At 41.2% G+C, this 19238-nt stretch overlaps 1 protein-coding gene across 1 annotated transcript; it reads right to left on the reverse strand.

Annotated features, from left to right (window-relative positions):
* Positions 1-2381: 2381 nt before the first annotated feature.
* Positions 2382-2996, reverse strand: LOC115732117. The gene has a single exon (XM_030662779.2). The coding sequence runs from the start codon at positions 2994-2996 to the stop codon at positions 2382-2384; it is 615 nt and encodes a 204-aa protein (XP_030518639.2).
* Between the last annotated feature and the right edge of the window lie 16242 nt (positions 2997-19238).

The following is a 19238-nucleotide window of genomic DNA, read 5'->3' on the forward strand; positions in this document are numbered from 1 at the left end:
CATTCCTTACCCATCATATTAGCCATATACAATGTATATTTCCTACTAAGAGCATCGGCTACCTTGTTTGCCTTACCAGGGTGATATAAGATCTCACAATCATAATTCTTCAATAACTCCATCCAACGCCTTTGTCTCATGTTCAACTTCTTACGTGAAAATAGGTATTTGGGGCTCTTGTGATCTGTATAGATTTGGAACTTTTCTCCATATAGGTAGTGCCTCCACATTTTCAATGCGAAAATAACAGCCGCCAGTTCCATATCATGCGTTGGGTAATTCAATTCATAGGGTCTTAGTTGTCTCAAGGCATATGCAACCACTTTCCCGTGTTGCATCAAGACGCAGCCTAAACCTTTGTGTGATGCGTCACTATATACCACGAATCCTCCGGATCCCGACGGTATTGTTAATATTGGGGCAGAAGTTAACCTCTTCTTGAGTTCTTGAAAACTTTGCTCACACTTCTCTGTCCATTCAATCTTGGCTCCTTTTTGCGTTAGTTGGGTCAACGGACCGGCGGTACAAGAAAATCCTTCCACAAATCTTCGATAATATCTTGCAAACCCTAAGAAACTTTGAATTTCTGTAATCGTCGTTGGTCGAGGCCAATTTACTATTGCCTCTATCTTAGCCGGATCAATCGAGATTCCCTCTCCAATTATCATATGTCCAAGAAATATGACTCGATCTAGCCAAAATTCACACTTGCTAAATTTGGCATATAACTTGTGCTCCTTTAGCGTCCGTAGCACCATTCTGAGGTGTTCCTTGTATTCCTTAGGTCCTTTAGAATATACTAGTATATCGTCGATGAACACTATCACAAATTGGTCCGGATAAGGCTTAAACACCCTGTTCATTAGATCCATGAATGCAGCTGGAGCATTTGTTAGACCAAAAGGCATGACTACAAACTCATAGTGACCATATCTTGTCCGAAAAGCTGTCTTAGGAATATCCTCTTCCTTAATTCCTAATTGATGATAGCCTGATCTCAAATCAATCTTCGAGAAGACCGAGGCTCCTTGCAACCGATCAAACAAGTCATCAATTCTTGGCAAAGGGTATTTATTCTTTATGGTCACCTGATTTAGTTGTCCGTAATCGATACAAAGACGAAGCGTTCCATCCTTTTTCTTGACAAACAACACCGGTGCACCCCATGGTGACGTACTTGGCCTAATAAAACCTTTATCCAGTAATTCTTGCAACTGTGCTTTTAATTCTTTAAGCTCCGCGAATGCCATCCGGTACGGAGCTTTAGAAATCGGTTCCGTTCCTGGAGCTAATTCAATCGTGAATTCAACTTCTCGCTTAGGAGGTAAACCTGGCAATTCTTCGGGAAAGACATCTAAAAATTCCTGAACTATCGGAATATCTTCTATCTTGTCTTCCTTTTTAGACAAATCTTTAACACACGCTAGGTACCCTTGACACCCATCGCTAAGGAGTTTACGGACTTCAATTGCAGAAATAAGAGGTGCTGGCACCTTCGCTCCTCTTCCTAAGAATTCAAAGTTATTCTCGTTTGCGGGACTAAACCGAATCACCCTTTTAAAAAAATCTACATTGGCTCGCATTTTACGTAGCCAATCCATACCTATGATAACATCGAAGTCAACCGGATCTATCATTACCAAGTCAATCATCTGGTCCTGCCCTTCTATAACAATTTCACAATCTTGGCATACTAGAGTGGTTATCACCTTATCCCTCGGTGGAGTAGTCACACTAAGTGGCACCTCAAGTGGTTCGGACTTTAATCCACATAATTCCACGAATTTGGTAGATACAAAAGAATGTGTCACACCCGTATTGAACAGGATGTATGCATTTCTATTGCATAAGGAGACCGTACCTGTGATTGTAGTCTTGGAGGTCTCGCGCTCCCCCTGAGTCATTGCCTGAATCCCGCCTTGAGCTGGGGGCCTTCGTTGAGCTTCTGGAAATTTAGTTCTACCTCTTTGGGGTTGTTGGGTCGGTGCAGTATGTTGAGGCTATTGCCTCCCTTGTGGGCAATCCCTTATCAAGTGTCCTACTTGTCCGCAACCAAAACATTCCCTTCCTCTAGGACAAGGTGCATTACCATGTGTCTTACCACATCGACGACGGGTTCCATTCGGGCGTGAAGCTTGTCCTGTCTCCCGACCGCCTCTGGTCCCTCTATAATGTCCGAAGTTACGCCTCTTATTAGGACCATTGAATGTTCTGCCAAATGACCTTGGCCTCTTATTATCATACCTCATATAATCCTGCAAGGTTTGGTGACTTGATCCCACCTTCTATTCAGCCTCAGTCCTTTCTTTCAATAACACTTGCTCCACCAGCTGAGCTCGTTCATAGAGTTCGGGGTACTCTCGGATTCTCAGAGGAGCTAACTACTTCTGGATCTCAATCTTAAGTCCATTCAAAAACCTCTTACACCGACGCTCTTGTGCCTCAATCAACCGAGGAGCAAACCTAGAAAGCTCAGAAAATTTTGCCTCATATCGAACCACAGTCATGTCACTTTGAGTCAGATTCATAAATTTAGCTATTTTTTGATCTCTTGCACAATCAAAAAAATACTGCCCATAGAAGGCATTGACAAAGACCTCCCAAGTTACCTCTACACCTTGGGAAAATACAGTGTCCTTGCTTGCATACCACCAATGTTGGGCGTTGTCCTCCAATTGATATTCAGCCAGAGCTACTCTGTCCACATCATTGCAATTTAGCAATCTAAAAATCTTTTCCATACTCTTAATCCACCTCTTGGCATCCTCGGGGTGTCCTAATCCTGTAAATTTTGGTGGTCTTAACTTTAGGAATTGTTCTACTAAACCCCGCAAACGGTATTTGCCTCCTCCAACATTTGTACCAACTTGTGGTTGCTGCGCTTGAGCTCCTATCGCCGTGCCCAAATTAGCCAAAGCTTGCAAGACTTCGTCAATCCGGTTGTCCGCTCCTGCATTCCTGCCTCCCACTGTTGATGACCCTCCGGTCCTTACCATTGTGAACTTTTAGTCCTCTGCATGTTGATCCATGTCCAATCATGATTACTATGATTAGCCTTATAAGTAACGGATGTTACCAAAGCCTATGAGTAACCTAATGGTTACTTATTTCGCAACAAATACAACAATCACAAGCATTAGTGTTTTAATCGCGTGCGTGTCTTAATACCCTAAACGCTTTCACACCTTATCACTCCAGGTAAACCTATGCTACGATACTAAAAGAGCCGTGACGTCCCAGGTCACCACATTCTAGCACGTTAGAGTTTATCCACGTTTCGTCTAGCTTAGGATAAAATAGTACATGTAGGATTTATAACATTTCGTGACCTGTCATCCGACCTTTGTAAACTACATGGACTCAAAGCTAGAATTCAAAGTAAAAGGTTCTCTAGAAAAGTCCACTTCTATATTAGATTCATTTACAACAGTCATTATGACTTCCAAAAAAATCTTCGGCATAGTTGGGAGGTTTGGGATGACTACTCCTCTTTATTTACTTACTGCCAAACTCAAAAGACATCATACGAACTATTTCCCTCCAGTACTAGTCCCCATCCGAAGCATCTCCCTCGGAAGTGTCGCTTGCCTGCTCAAGGTTCCCTAGGTCAAGTAGCTCATCTGCGTCGCCCGTAGCATAGTACGGGAACGAGCCTATAAGCTGCCCGCCTACGGGTATGTAAACAGCATGAAAAATGTGAGGAACTATGCCGGACACAAAGCCCTCGTCTACCCACAGGGTGAACTCATACACTACTAGCTTCAGTTTTGGCGCATCTAAGTAGATCATGTCGTAGTTCTTCACTTCGTATTCTAAGGGGACTCCGAAGTGACCTGCTGGAGGGGTTGCCATTGTTTTCTAATCTGAAAAGAGAAAATAACACAAGAGTGAGCTCTAGGCCCAGCAAGAAAAACGTCCAATCTCGTGTTGTTCCTAAGCTTATCCCTTAATAGCTAAATCAATTGACTCAAGGCGACAAAGTAACAAACATATTTATATGCAATTTTTCCAATAACAAACGAGTTATTTCAAATCCAAATAATGAATTTCATTGCACGAGAATCACTTGTTTTAAGTCACACATATGTAGTCAAAATGAGTGATGAACATGTATGTACATGATATCATGAACGCGAGTTCATCTCGACCGATCCTTCCACTAGCCACAAAATTGATTTAACGTTGTGACGTCTCCCTCCGAGGCAAATGCCTCCCTTCGAGGCCTCCTTGCAGTGGCCATGGCATCCCCGGACACGGTTCAGGGTTAACGCAACTCTTTTTCCTAGGCATCCCGAATTCCACGTAGAGATTACTCATGTCAACCACATTGCTACTCTATGCCATAATATACGTGAATGTATAATGCGTGAGATATTTTAAATCCAGAACTTCTTTCCTTATGCTGCAATTTCTTCTTATGTTAGTCAACAAATTCAGACGAACTTCAACAATAGTAATGCAAGAACTAAAATCTAAGCTACCTTCTTATTTGTACATCCTCACCTAAGAGACTTATTGTACTGACCTGGTTCTTAGGTGCTCGATCAGCCCCTGAAGGTACATAGCTCTATTAGTTCCCCATACACGCATTCTTTTCTACCCGAAGACCCTTGGAGGCGTTTTTAATTAATCAGCCCGTATCCGGAAAGAACAGCATAGCAATAAGAACAACCAACAATACAATACTACAAGCTGCTCAAAGCCTCAATCAATAATTTGTGCATTAGGATAGTAGGCAAGTCATTGGGTTCTATTTGTTTCCCCTAACTCCAGTTCACGGTCCACAATCGGTTATTGTCTATGGTTTCATAGTCCTCATTCACCAACAAGACAATTCTTCATTCCTTTAACCTCCACCGAACAACATTCCTCTCTAAGTCTTACCATTTCTAGCCAAATACCATTGTGGCGCTCCCTAATCGATTGTTCATCAAGTTCTATGACTAAGGTTAGTAGTCTTCCTCTTTCAATTTCATCCCAAATCAGTATCCTTAAAACTCAAGCCCTCTACCTACTTTCCGCCCAACCTAACATCATCTATCTACTCTGTTCAAACCTCCTAGCAACACTACAAAACAGGATTGAATGAGTTTCTTCCCTTAGTTCCAAGGATGAACAGGAGACAGCCACTTAGTCTTTCCTATCTTCTTCACGGTCACTTGCGTCGTCCAAGAGAGTGTCGACGGAGCTGCCCCAAACCCAACGTTCTCTCCTCTCTCTCTCTCTCTCTCTCTCTCTCTCTCTCTCTCTCTCTCTCTCTCTTTTTCTTTTCGAGTGGGTCTTCGACGTGAATGACAAGTAAGATGGGAAGGAGGACTCTTCCCCGTACATGTGTCCTTGCGCATGTAGTAGAGGTTTGGTGGCTAATTCCCCGATTGCCACACTCCTCCACTAATCTTCCTTCTCATTTGCCATAGATGCCACGTGTTTAAGGAAGGAGCAGCTCATTGGGATTAGCTGCATGCTTTCCACGTCCCAAGAGGCATTGCCAATGTTATATATTATTTACGTAATCTTATTAATAAAGTTTAATAGCCAGGTATGTAGTGCTATCCACCTCAATGATCAGTCCACAACTCACGTTAACTCAGCCTTCAGTGACCTTAATTGCGCCACTGGAACCCGCGAACGGAACCTATCCTACACGTCCAGGCTAGAATTGAAGCTAATACTTTTGGCCCCCTAAGTACTATCATATAATCTCAACTATTCATCCCTCATTTTCCGGAATTCTTCAAATGTCTTGTTAATTTTCAACTTCAATAACAATAATCTATTCTTTTGGTATAACATGCAAATCCATTAAATATTGTACGAACCTATGCCCACCCACATCTCATGAGGAGATCACATGTCACCGCTCGAACTCGTTGGTTCACATGTACTTTCCGCTATCCCGACTCATGGAGGTGTTAATCTAGATACATGAATCAATATACCAGCTAAGCCGAACAACGTGGCCTGCTCTATCCGAATACTAGCTAGACTATAAGACAGGGTCGAATGGATTCCTTGCACTTGCTGAAATCCATCATCACGTGGCCGGATACGCAAGCCCCAAAATGCTCGATAATTGTAACGTGGGGCTTCCCTTGCGTACGAACAAGTAATCGCACACGTATTCAAAGTTCCCTACCCTACATGGTTTGGGCGGCTACGTCCTCAACTCATTTCCCTCTTCGCGTGAATCTCCTCATCACAAGTCAGCCTTCAACCTATTTCGGTTCTCTTGACCATTTGGAATCTATCAAAAGTGGGATGTCACATACTCCTTTGCAAAATTACCCTATTACCCTTGATGCTAAATTACCAAAGTACCCTCAATCATTTGTGCCAAATGACTAACTTACCATTGCTTATGAAATGACTAAAATACCCTTCTTGCTTTATGACGAAAAGCCAAGAAACCATCATGAGAGAAGACTTTTGTGGCATGGTCTTGATGGAGGGTTTCTTATTTTGAGCTAGGCTTGCTCAAGACGCCAAAAATGAGATAATCTCTCTCTCTCTCTCTCTCTCTCTCTCTCTCTTGCAAATTTCGGCCAAAACTCCCCTACGCTCGAGAGCCCGTCTTCTCGGATTTCTGCGCCCGCCGGAGAAGAAATCGCTCGTTTGAGCTCGTCCGGAGGGCGAATTGAGCTCTGTTTTTTCTGCGACCATAAGATCGAGGGTTACTTGGATCCGTGGGGCTGATTCTCAAAGAAACCCTGGAATTTTCATGGGTTTGAGGAGAACAAAGGTTGGTTGGTAGAGACCCGATTTGTTCGGCGCCGATTCAAGCTTCGTCGTTCGTCGTTCGTTGCCTCGCCGCCGTGGATTGTCTTCTCCAAGCCATGAGCTCAAGTTACCGACCATTGTGCCATGCCGAGAGGCCGAGAGCAGCCGAGGATCGCCGTTGTTGTGCTCAAGTCGTCGTCGCCGATCGTTCATCGTCGCTAGCTATTATTTGTGGGTTAACCCCTAATCTCTGATCAGGTCATTAATTACGTTTAGGGATATATTAGTTTATGTTAATGGTTAGTTTAGTTAATGATGGTTGGGTTAAGTTAATTGATTACGGTTGGGTTAGTTGACTTCTGTTGTCGGGTTAGTCAACCCTGGTTAGTTAAAGTAACCGTAGTTACTTTTCATTAACCGCAATTACTTATAGTTAACTATAGTTACTTTTCGTTAAGAGTAGTTACTTTGTGTTAATCATAGTTACTTTTTGTTAATCATGGTTGGGTTAGTTAACCTTGGTCGATAAGCTATCGGTTTGGACGATAAACTATCGAGGTTTTAGACGATAAGTTATCGAGGTTTGGACGATAAGCTATCGAGCTTTTGGGGATAAGCTATCGAGGTTTGGACGAAAAACTATCGAGGTTTGGACGATAAGCTGTCAAGGTTTTAGACGATAAGTTATCTAGGTTTGGACGATAAGCTATCGAGCTTTTGGGGATAAGCTATTGAGGTTTGGATGATAAGCTATCGATGTTTTAGATGATAATTTATCGAGGTTTGGACGGTAAGCTATCGAGCTTTTGGTGATAAGCTATCGAGGTTTGGACAATAAGCTATCGAGCTTTTGGACGATAAGCTATTGATGTTTGGACGATAAGCTATCGATTTATTATTTTACTAATATTATTTTGTAGCTTTAGTATTCGTTTGTGATTGTTCTATGATTGAATTGTGATGTCGATATTGGGAATAGCCATATAAATTGGCTTATGTAATAAATTGATTGGCAACTTTCAAGGTTAGTGATTGAATTGCGTGTAGGTGATCACGTGCAATTTATTTACTGCATGTTTGATCACGTGCAATTTATTTATTGCATATTTGGCATGAAAGTTGTGATTAGTGTTCTGGTTGTGAGCCTTGATTTGTGTGTAGTTCAATGCCATATTGAGTACTGTATAATATGTGAGCTAAGGTGGGATAAGTAGACATATGATTGATGGTTAACTGTTGAGTTGCGCTTGATTATGTGGTAGCTAGAGCGTTGCGAGAGTAGCACGCTATTGATCCGTTATCGACATTGACCTGCATATTTAGGTTGCCTTGAACGAATCAGCGCCCTATTTGGACTTAGGCGTTGACTCACGGAGATTTTATATCTCACCCATTGTTGTTAACCATTTTTCGGGCCCTTAGCTATGGAAAGCTGAAAGTGGACGTGGATCCCTTTTTTTTTTTTGGTTGTAGGAAGTGGCCCTGAGATAGGGCTTGTATGTATGTATTTCCCGGGGTTAACGATATAAATAAATAAAAGTGTTGTTTTGCTGATGTTGATTGATTTGACTGCATGGTGTGCTATCCCTACTGTTGTTTAAATGTGTCTGGGAAAGTAACACGTTCCGCATGCGCTTAATTAAAAGATAAAATTTTAAATGAGTCGATGACGCGTCTTGGGACGTTACAACTTAATGACCAAGAAGAGATGTTGACATGCCCGATGGGTGCGGGGGCATGACAAGTGCGGTTGTTAACCCCCGCTTAAGCTCTTGAAAGCTTTGTTCACATTTGTGAGTTCATTCAAACTTGACATCTTTCTTTGTAAAATTTGTTAGAGGGGCATCTATACTTGAAAACTTCTCCACAAACCTTCCGTAGTATCCAGCTAGACCCAAGAAACTTTGAACTTCTGTCACTATCGTTGGTTTTGGCCGGTTGGTTACTGCTTTCACCTTCATTGGATCCACGAATATCCCTTCATGTGTCACTACATGGCCTAAGAATACCATGCGATTTAGCCAAAATTCACATTTACTGAATTTGGCATATAACTTATGCTCTTGAAGTGTTTGTAATACCATCCTCGAGTCTTGTTCATGGTCATTGGGGTTTTTCGAGTACATCAAGATGTCGTCGATAAAAACCATTAAAAAAAGATCCAAGAATGGCTTAAACACCCGGTTCGTTAAATCCATGAAGGCTGTGGGCGCATTAGTAAGACCAAAAGGCATTACTAGGAAGTCACAATGACCATATCGAGTTTGGAAAGCGGCCTTTGGAATATCCTTAGGTTTGATTCTTAGTTGTTGATAACCGGACCTTAAATCTATCTTCGAGAATACCGATACTCCTTGTAATTGATCGAACAAGTCGTCAATTCTAGGTAATGGGTACTTATTCTTGATAGTTACTCGATTTTGCTGCCGATAATCAATGCAAAGACGCAATGACCCATCATTCTTCTTCACGAACAATACGGGTGCTCCCCACGGTGATGCACTTGGTTGGATAAAACCCTTATCGAGTAATTCTTGTAACTGAACTTTTAATTCCTTAAACTCCGTCAAAGACATACGGTAGGGAGCTTTGGAAATGGGTTCTGTCCCTAGAGCTAGCTCAATAATGAACTCTATTTCCCGCTCTAGAGGCAGCCCCGGTAACTCTTTTGGGAAGACATTTGGAAACTCTCGCACAATAGCAATATCTTCCAACTTCAACTCCTCCTTTGACTTGTCTACTACGGTTGCTAAATATCCTTAACAATCGTCCCCAAGAAGTTGGCACACTTCTAGTGCTGATACTAGAGGTATTGAAGGGTTTCCTCTATTTTCCAAGAACTCGTAACTAGGGTGATTGGGTGGGTGGAACCGAATGACTTTCCCATAACTGTCTACCTTGGCTTGTTGAACACTAAGCCAATCTATGCCAAAAATGACATCATAATCGTACATAGCTAATACAAAAAGGTCCACCACTTGTTCTCTCACGGTGATGATAACTCTACACTCCTCACATATTAGTGTAGACGGAAGGACTTTTCCTAATGGAGTAGAAATACTAAGGAGTGTTTCAAGTGGTTTAGGTAGTAATCCAACTGGTCGTGCAAATTGTACAGACACAAATGAATGCATGGCACCAGTATTAAATAATACATGGACACTTATATCGTGTATTAAGATCGTAATCGAGATAACGGTCTTAGCAGCCTTTGCCTCTTCTTGGGTTTCTGCATACACTCAGCCCCGAGCCGGTAGTCATTGTGTATTTCCTTGTTTAGCATGTTCACCTTGATTCGGATGTTCGGTTGGTGCAGGTACTTGGACTCGCAGAGGGCAGTCTCGTGCCATGTGACCCCACCGACCACATCTAAAGCAGGCTCCGGTCTGAGTTCTGCACGGCACATTACCATGTTATTTGCCACAAATTCGACATGTCTCATTTTACATCGCTGGTTACTTAAACCCTCTATTGTTGCCTTTAGCGAAGAATCGCTTCTTGTTTTTGTTACGTTGAAGAAAGGAATGCCCTCCTTGAGGTACAACCCTGCGGGATCTCTCCACGAAATCCCTTCCTACTAGTTGGGCACGTTCATATACCTCATTGTAATCCTTCGGGTTCAATGGCACCAGTGGACTTTTGATGTCGGGCCTCGGTCTATCTAGGAATCTTTTCACCCTATTTTCCGGACTTAAACCAACTTAGGGGCAAATCGAGATAATTCGGTGAACTTTGCTTCATATTGATCCTTTGTCAAATCATTTTGCTTTAGATGTAAGAACTCCTTCGTCTTCTGATCACGAGCGTATTGAGAAAAGTACTTTCCGAAGAATGCGTTAACGAAAGCATTCCATGTGATTGCATCATCAGCAGGGAAAAACTATTCTCTTGGTATCTCTCCACTAGGAATTGGCATTTCCCTAGAGTTGGTACTTTGCCAGAGCTACCCTATCAACGTCAGAATACCCCGAGAAGGTGAGGATCTTCTCGAGTTCATCAATCCAAGTTTTTGCCTCACTAGGGTTTTCTATATCGACAAACTTTGGTGGCTTCAATCTCAAGAACTATTCAACCAATCCTTGCAAATAAAGTTCACCATTTATTACATTAGAGTTAGTGTGTTCTTGGGCTTGTTGGTTCACCAGATTTCCCAAGTTTTCAAGTATCTGCAAGATCCCCTCCGGATGGTGGTCATTCATGGCCTTTCCTTTTCCCGTAGAGGTTCTAGCCTTAGAACTCATCTTGTACAAAAAAACTGTAATTTACTAAATTAACATTAACCTTGTTAGTCCAAGGGAGGAGAAAAAATATTTTTACGATTATACTTTATTTACAATCTATTCACAATGATGTTCTCGGGGATTGAACCTCAATCGTTCTCGGACCCACTTCGGTTCCTTACTACCAGGCTATTGCGCTAATGGCGACATAAATCTCTTTCTTTAGAATTTTATTCCTTAAGACTCATGACTTAAGAAATAGCAATCAAATCACAAAATCAATAATGCCACAATCAAAATTTATGCAATTGAATGTACATACCTTTCTAATGAGTCCAGCTATTGGCATGCCACCTTCATATGCATTTTCTCAACGCTTATTCCAAAGACACCGATATCACTAAATGATCCTTATCACTCTAACCTAACCTGGCTCTGATACCACTAAAACTGGAATGTAACGACCCTAGGACCTTTCCCCTTATCATCTTGTTTATATTTTTCTTTAACCATTTTCCTTATTTTTTGCCAACCTTTATTTCTAACGGTGGGCGTATGAAATAACAGACATAGCAACCTCCATACATAAACATACATAATCTTATATATGCATTAATATATCTTACAATCATTATATAACCTCCCATTTATTACTCTATAAATAAAATACAAAAGAGGTTAACTACTCACTCTCATACTCTATCTCTCTTAGCTACTATCACCCACATCTCAAGACTCCACAATGACAATATCACTCTGGTACATATGCATATGGTTGGAGTGGCCAAGCAAAGGAGCTCGTAGTGGGTCCATCAATTTTCTAAAAAAATAAAGGGATGAGCGAGCAGCCCAATAAATGAAATGACTAGGCCTAAGGTAGGAATGTCAGCTTTATACTCAATAAAGCCATCATGTGATCTATTCAAACATGAGCATGAACCTTCATTTGTAAATCATCAAATGCGTGGAATCCACCACATAACTTTTGTTCAAATTCCATGAACACATCAATCCATGCAAGTCACATCAAACGGCCATTCTAGGCTCGCTAATTTTCGTGCCTATCCGAGCCATAAATATTTGCTTTTCCGGGCCATAGTTGTTGCCTATCCGAGCTATAATTAGTAAGACGTATCCCGAAAAAGCCTACTTGTGGGTTCAACGTCACCAAAAGGTGAACGTTTTGCATAATGACCTTTATGGGAACGACGGCTCAATATATTCACAATACGAATCCATGAGACTTTAAGGGAACGTTGGCCTATCCGGGCCATATGTCGTTCCTCGAATGATCTGCACAACTACATTCTTGCAGGTGCATGCATTAAATCATTTTAATGCAAGAATTTTTTTTTTTGGTAAGTTAATGCAAGAAAATTTCGTTGTTGCTTGATGCAATAACACTCGTGTTGCACACGAAATGCAAACAATTCATATCAATCTAATACAATACTTCGTTTAAGTAATAAATGGATGTTACCGCATTAGATCTAGTAATCCCATTTACCTTTTACCGAATTATTGTATTTCACTACGATTAACAAACGAAACCCAAACTAAGCCAAAGGAAGAGGCGATGGCAGCGTGATGGTGACAACTTGAGGCGAAGGCGGCTTGAGGCGATGGTGTAAGGTGAGGGAGAGAGAGAGTCGGCGGTAAAGAGAGAGAAAAAGAGAGAGAAAATGATGGATTTTTGTGGTCCTAAAATGGGAGACCATCCTCCTTTTTATAGCCTAAAGTTTTTGTCTTTTATGCCATTAATACACATGCTTCTTGTCCTTACCTTATTGGACTACCTAGAAAGCCTATTGTTCAATATGTCATCCTATCTTTAGAGTAGCCATTTATCTCCATTTTATTGGACCACCTTGCACCCCATAGGTCATCCTAGTATAGATTAGCTACTTATCGAAATCCTATTGGTCCATCTTAAATCTTAGGTATTTTAGATTAGCCACTTATTAGTATTCTATTGGTCCGCTTGTTTAAGCTATTAATTCTAGGTTTCTAGAGTAGCTATATATCCTTATTTGATTGGTCCATTTGTATGGTTATTATTGAACCTTATCTTAGCATTTAATGCTTGAAAATGACATTGGTCTTATCCTATCATTAAATGCTTGAAAATGACATTGATCTTATCCTATCATTAAATGCTTGAAAATGACTTTGATCTTAACTTTTAGAAAATTGACTTACCATTGACTTAATATCAATTCAAGAACTATTTCTTCATATTATATTTTCTAATTCAATTTTTCGAAAAACTTTCCAAATAAGTTAAGTAGTATCTTTCTTGAGAATTTTTTAAATAACTTTCTTGAGAAGTTACGGAGTAACTTGTTAAAGCCCACAACGTCCTAGGCTTGCCACATCCACTAGCGTTTACTAATAATTAATAATTATAAGAAACATGCAGTTGGATACACAAAACATGACACTTATTTATTAAAAGGCCGATAACTGTTGGGTTCGTTTTACATACAACCTAGGAGATAAACATGAGGTGGCTTTCAAAAAGTGGCCCATCGCCCTACCCGGCTATCAAAAGGAACCCAAAGCCATAACAACTAATCCCGACAAAAACTCCTATAACCACCCGACAAACAACACTGCTCTACAAGGATTTCAGCCGGTGCCGTACATCATCGACTTACTATTCTCTTGCTACAACCCCCTAGGTCATCACATAGTGGAAGGGCAATGGGCCCATAAAACCAAGGCCATCCTCTAACCGGCCATAGATCGCAACGTAATCATGACGGACCTCCTCCACGTCTAAGCCTCCATCTATCCTTAGGGTCACTAAAACTCTGACGAACTCAAGTCCCGATAGCCTCGGGATCTCAAAGGGTGCCACGCTCCAGCTCATACGAGTTGGCACCCCATAGGTAATAGCAGGTGGATTAGCCATTGTTACCTAAAAGAGGAGTAATAACAACGGGGTGAGAAAACTCAATGAGTCGAAATCTCTAACATACTGACTAACGCATCAAATACAGAATCAAGCAACAGTGAGTAAAGAATTGTATAACATTTGATCGTCCAACCACATCGCTCCCCATGAGAAACTTTCACCCCTAGACGTACAACATGTTACGACCGAGTAATACATAACACACACTCTTGATAACGTCTCATTCCGCTTCAGAGACCGGCCCGGTCACATAGCTGAGCCGCCCAATCATATAGCGGGGCTACCCGGTCACACAACAGTGTTTCCCCATACACTATATGGGGTATTTATTTCACTTACAGAGGTCTCGATTCACGAGTCATATGCAGTTCAAGCTTTCAATATACCGTTGACACCTAAATTTTGACTAATCTATTTTTTGCATAAAAATTAGAACTAATTTTAGTTCTAAATAAAAATCATCTCACATATTTATTTTTAGTGTACATTGCATTGGCATATAATTGGGCAAGCAGAGCACTTAATTTATCATGCGTCTAGACTAGACATGGGGTGAAAAATGTACCAAAAATATTTGGGCTTGAAAGAAATATTTTCTCGGGGACCGTATTGCAAATACTAGAACTTCAGGGATTGTATTGCAAATACTAGAACCTCGGGGACTATATTGCAAATACCAAGAGAAGAGGAGATGATGAAGAGAAGATGGAGAAAGGAAGATGATGAAGAGAAGATGGAGAAAGGAAGATGATGAAGAGAAGATGGAGAAAGGAAGATAATGAAGAGAAGGTGAAGAAGAGAAGATGAAAATGGAAGATGGAGAAATGAAGGTGAAGAAGAGAAGATGAAGATGAAAATGGAAGATGAGGAAATGAAGATGAAGAAGAGAAGATGGAAATGGAAGATGGAGAAATGAAGATGAAGAAGAGAGGATGAAAATGGAAGATGGGGAAATGAAGATGAAGAATGGAGGATGAAGAATTTTGTTTATAAAAGAAGAAGAGTTCTTGAAGAGGAAGGGGGCTTTCAGAGGTGTTTTTGATTGGGGGAGAAAATTTAGAGAGCTCTTGAGGGGAATGGAGGTGATAGAGAATTTAGAGAGCTCTTAAAAGGATTTTTAGAGAGAAAATTTGAAGAGAGTTTTGGGAGGGTATGAAAGCCTTGAAGCCCGGTGATACCATTGTCAATTTCTACACCGACCAACACAAGCCACGAGTTTATCCCCAACGTTCAAGCTCGGCGCAGCAAAAGAAAGCTAAGTGATTTCCTAATTTCCTCTAAGTTCGGATACAAATCAGCTCACATTTTCTACACTAATTTCTCTACGTTTTATGTTAAATAACAGTTGCATATCAACGATGAGACATAAATGGTACAAGAATAGAAGGAAAGCAAAAATGGAGAGAAGATCAACGCTTAGATTGCATTCGTCCCGATGATTAATTTGTTAAAACAATTTCCTCTACTAAAGCTAAGTCCTCTTACTTTCTCTAGCTTGGTTCAAATTAATCGCACTCAGTTTAGTCTTTTCCTAATTTGTAGAGCCTCATGGAATTATAGCAAGATGAGAAAGAAGCATGAAAGAGAGATAGGACCAAGAGACTTCTCGGTCTAACAAGCCACCGAATTGGTCCAATGGTCAAGACAAGCCCGGAGCATAAGTTTGGTGCGCTCGCTCAAACTAGGGAGTAATCTTAAATCTATTTAATCTCAATTTCATGTAATTTCTTTATTTTGAAAATACACAAAAACTAAATAAATCATAAGAAGAAAAACAAAAAAAAAATGCACCTTTGATCTTCAAGTAGAATTCATCAAATTTGTCAAATTGAATATTTTCATGAAAATGGTACCGAAAGGGCATTAATTAAAAAAATTAATGTAACCAAGTCCCCGGACTCTTAATCTCCGGTTCGCAGGAATAAAATAGTTCTCCCGCTATTTTATTTAGGTTTCTAATCAACCTACCAAAAAATGATTAGTGGCGGCTCCAAAAAATGAAAAATCTTTTGCGGGATAATCACATGAACCATAAGTTGCGATTTGGTAGAGCTTGGGAGAGCTCAAACTAGGTTAATTAATCTAATTAATTAATCCGGTAATCCATTAACCTAAATATGGAAACCTTTTTTTTTTAGCTGTCGCGACAGATTGGCGACTCCATTGGGGAGGTAAGGAGGACTTAGGCCGGATAATTTCATGAAAAAGAAAATCACTTGGTTTGGCAATCTTGGTTGAATTTTAATCTCTAGGTGTTAAATGGTTTTGCGGGAAGGGAGTAATAAGGGGAGGAGTTTGTGGCTAACCTCTGTTTTGCAGGCTTGGTGATGAGAATTTTAATTTTTGAACTATCGAAGTGTTGATTGCTTTTAAAATGTCGTGCATGCCCCTAATATAATTGCACTACACCATATCAACTTGTGACGGAACCCGGGTCACCCGATAGTTTTAGGATGGTATTTAAGTGGTTCTTTAACCTTGGCAGTAAGGCTTTGCTAAAGGTTGTCCCACTTGGATCCCGAATTCTTCAAAAAATGGCTCAAGGGTTGTTCTCATGCACGTGAGGCTATGATACATGAGAGTTGCCCTTGTCGACCGAACCAAGCCGAAATGATTGGACTCGACTAGTCAAAACTATGTATGCGAGGCGGCATCTAGTCATGATGAATGTGCGCGAGGTTGCGACATGCCGTTTCGTCTTTCATTTCACTTTGCTAAAAGAACTAAAATATGAATCCAAAATTCATGCGCATGTCTTTGTGATTGACATTTTCTTCCTATGAACGGTAATCCCTTGTCCCTTATACCCTGTCATCTCATTTTTATTTTGGGTTGGTCCATGATTTAGGTGGTTTTATTTGGCACGTGATCTATATACGAATGGGTCGCAACGATATCCGTTTCGTGTCTACTCCGAAGCTAGAGCTCAAGAAACTATGGGGTCGGTTGAAGCCGGATGGTCGCGATGACGTGCTCAAGCATATTGGGTTCATGTTGCCGATTTTTGACATCGATGTTCGGAGCGGGATCATGCAAGCACTTGCTCATTTTTGGTGCCCCGAGACGACCACATTTGTGTTAGGAGGCTGTATGGTTCCGAGTAGTTAAGGCTCAACTATGCCATGGCGATCAGAAGCCCGTGCCTCTGATGGGCATTTATGGAGTAACCAGCTACCAGCCTCTTTGAGTTGCACGATAATTTCGAGTTACGTAGAATGTCCCGCCTTCGCTTGGGCCCAACGGATTCCAAGTTCAGTTTGAGAAGGACGAGAACTACAGAGCTGAGCTTAGACGTCATTCCGAGGCTTGGCAAAAGTGTTCTAATCAGAAGCTGATTTGGCCCATATAAGAGCTCATCGGAAAAATAAGGAGTCACTTTGCCACAACCCAGTATATTCGGTCTCATACCATCCCCGCTTAGATACTCCCGAAGATCCCGATCGTGACAATGCGGTATACCCGTTAGGCTCAACTCAAAATCAGCGAAGAGAAGGCGATGAAGGCCCAAGAAAAGGTAGATGCTTTGGCTAAGGAGGATGCACGATTACGGCGTGCCTTGAAGGCCCATTCGTCTATAGATCATGTGGCCTCTAAAAAAAGAAAGACCGTTTGATTTCTTGGTTTGCTTAAATTGAGTCATGTATTTACTTTCATAGATTGATTGTTTAGGAATCTCATTGTCATGTTTCCAATTTCACACTTCGCTTCCGTAGTTTTTACAATAATAGTAATTCTATCGGTTGTCATCAATTCTGATTTGGCTTGTTCCTGTTGTGCGATTTTCACTAAATTCTACGATCGAGCTTTGAGTAAATGCCAAAAACGAAAGTTGTAGACCTATGTTTCAACTAATATCCTACAAAATTTCAAAATTAAATTCATAATTTAAGATGGCCCTTCGTTCTTTCAACTACATGCGGTTATAACAGTTTTCTGAACATGATTTTTCGAAAAGACACATTAAACTGATTTGATCCGCTCATTTCTAGTCCGATTGGCCAACATAAAAGTTGTTCATCATCTTCTCAACTATAAGCTCGTAAAATTTGGACGTATTTTTATCAACGTGCGAATTAATACGGATTTTTTCGTAAAAGCGAACAAACTGAAAATTGCCTGTTTCAACCCTTTGGTTGTACCTACTTTGTTCATTTGAGTCTAGAGGGACATCATGGACCGGCTCGCTATTCTTGCTCACTGTACTCATTTTGGTTTGTTACTGTGTGCAGGTAATTGATCACGGATCCTCTATACATTACTCGATCGGTTGTAAAGAAGATAGCCGACATCAACGCCACCGTCAGAGCCGCCCTAGATGACAAACTTGGCTCTTTAACCGAGCGCTTTGAAGGGATGATGTCTCGAAAGATGGAGGAAATGATGGCCACCTTCACCGCCAAACTTCAATCATCCACCTCCAGCTTGCCGTTAGCCATTCCTACTTCGATTCCTCATGCGGACAATTCCGGCAAAGCCTTGGAAGCTGCTCCCTATCAGACAATGCCACTAGAAAATGTGATCATCATAGGCATGAGCTCAAGCATGTCACCCTTAGTCCAAATCCCCTAAGCCGACCTTGTGGCCCTCAAATTGAATGATGATATGGCCAAGCTGTTGGCCCAAATGGAACAAAGGATCCGAGAAGTCGAGGGGACTCACAACATACCTCGGATCGATCTTTCTGCCTTTTCAAAGGTCAACGTGCCTAAGAAGTTCAAAATGTCCGATTTCGAGAAGTATGATGGCACTTCCAACCCAGTCTAACATGTCCAAATGTACCAAGCCAGGATGAACAAAGTACGCAACTAATGGTCCCCTGGATAGTTCAAACTTTTCAAGTCGGTCCGAAGGATGCGGCTATGAGGTGGTACACAGATTATAAGACGTACAGTATGGAAGACTAGGAAAAGGTGGCCAACGAATTTGTCCGGCACTTCGGTTTCAACATTAACGTTGTTGTCACTAGGGAAGATTTGGAGCAGTTAGAGATCAAGAAGGGCGAGACGATTACATAGTACGCTACCAGGTGGAGTGATTTGGTGATATCTCATATGTCCAGGACTCATAATTAGTTCGCTGATGCATTGGTTGCCTTGTCTTTAATGTTACAAGTTACCAATGGATTTGAGGCATTAAGAAAGCCGATGTATTTCATGACCGTGATCGATGAACTCGATGGCAAGCCGTGGTACCATGACATCAAGACTTATATTTAAAAACAAGAGTTTCCAGAGAAAAATACTGCATCTCGCCAAAAGTACATAAAGAAGACAGCCTCGAAGTTCTTCCCGAACGGAGAGAATTTATACAAGCGGTCATTCGATTTTGTCTTGCTAAGATGCGTTGATTCAATCGAAGCGAGTTCGTCGATGGTGGAAGTACAT

Source organism: Rhodamnia argentea, chromosome 5 (assembly GCF_020921035.1).
Source record: "Rhodamnia argentea isolate NSW1041297 chromosome 5, ASM2092103v1, whole genome shotgun sequence".
NCBI lineage: Eukaryota > Viridiplantae > Streptophyta > Magnoliopsida > Myrtales > Myrtaceae > Rhodamnia > Rhodamnia argentea.

Bases quoted from the DNA above. Each gene is read 5' to 3' on its own strand.
- LOC115732117 (XM_030662779.2), bottom strand. From the start codon at position 2,996: ATGGTAAGGACCGGAGGGTCATCAACAGTGGGAGGCAGGAATGCAGGA.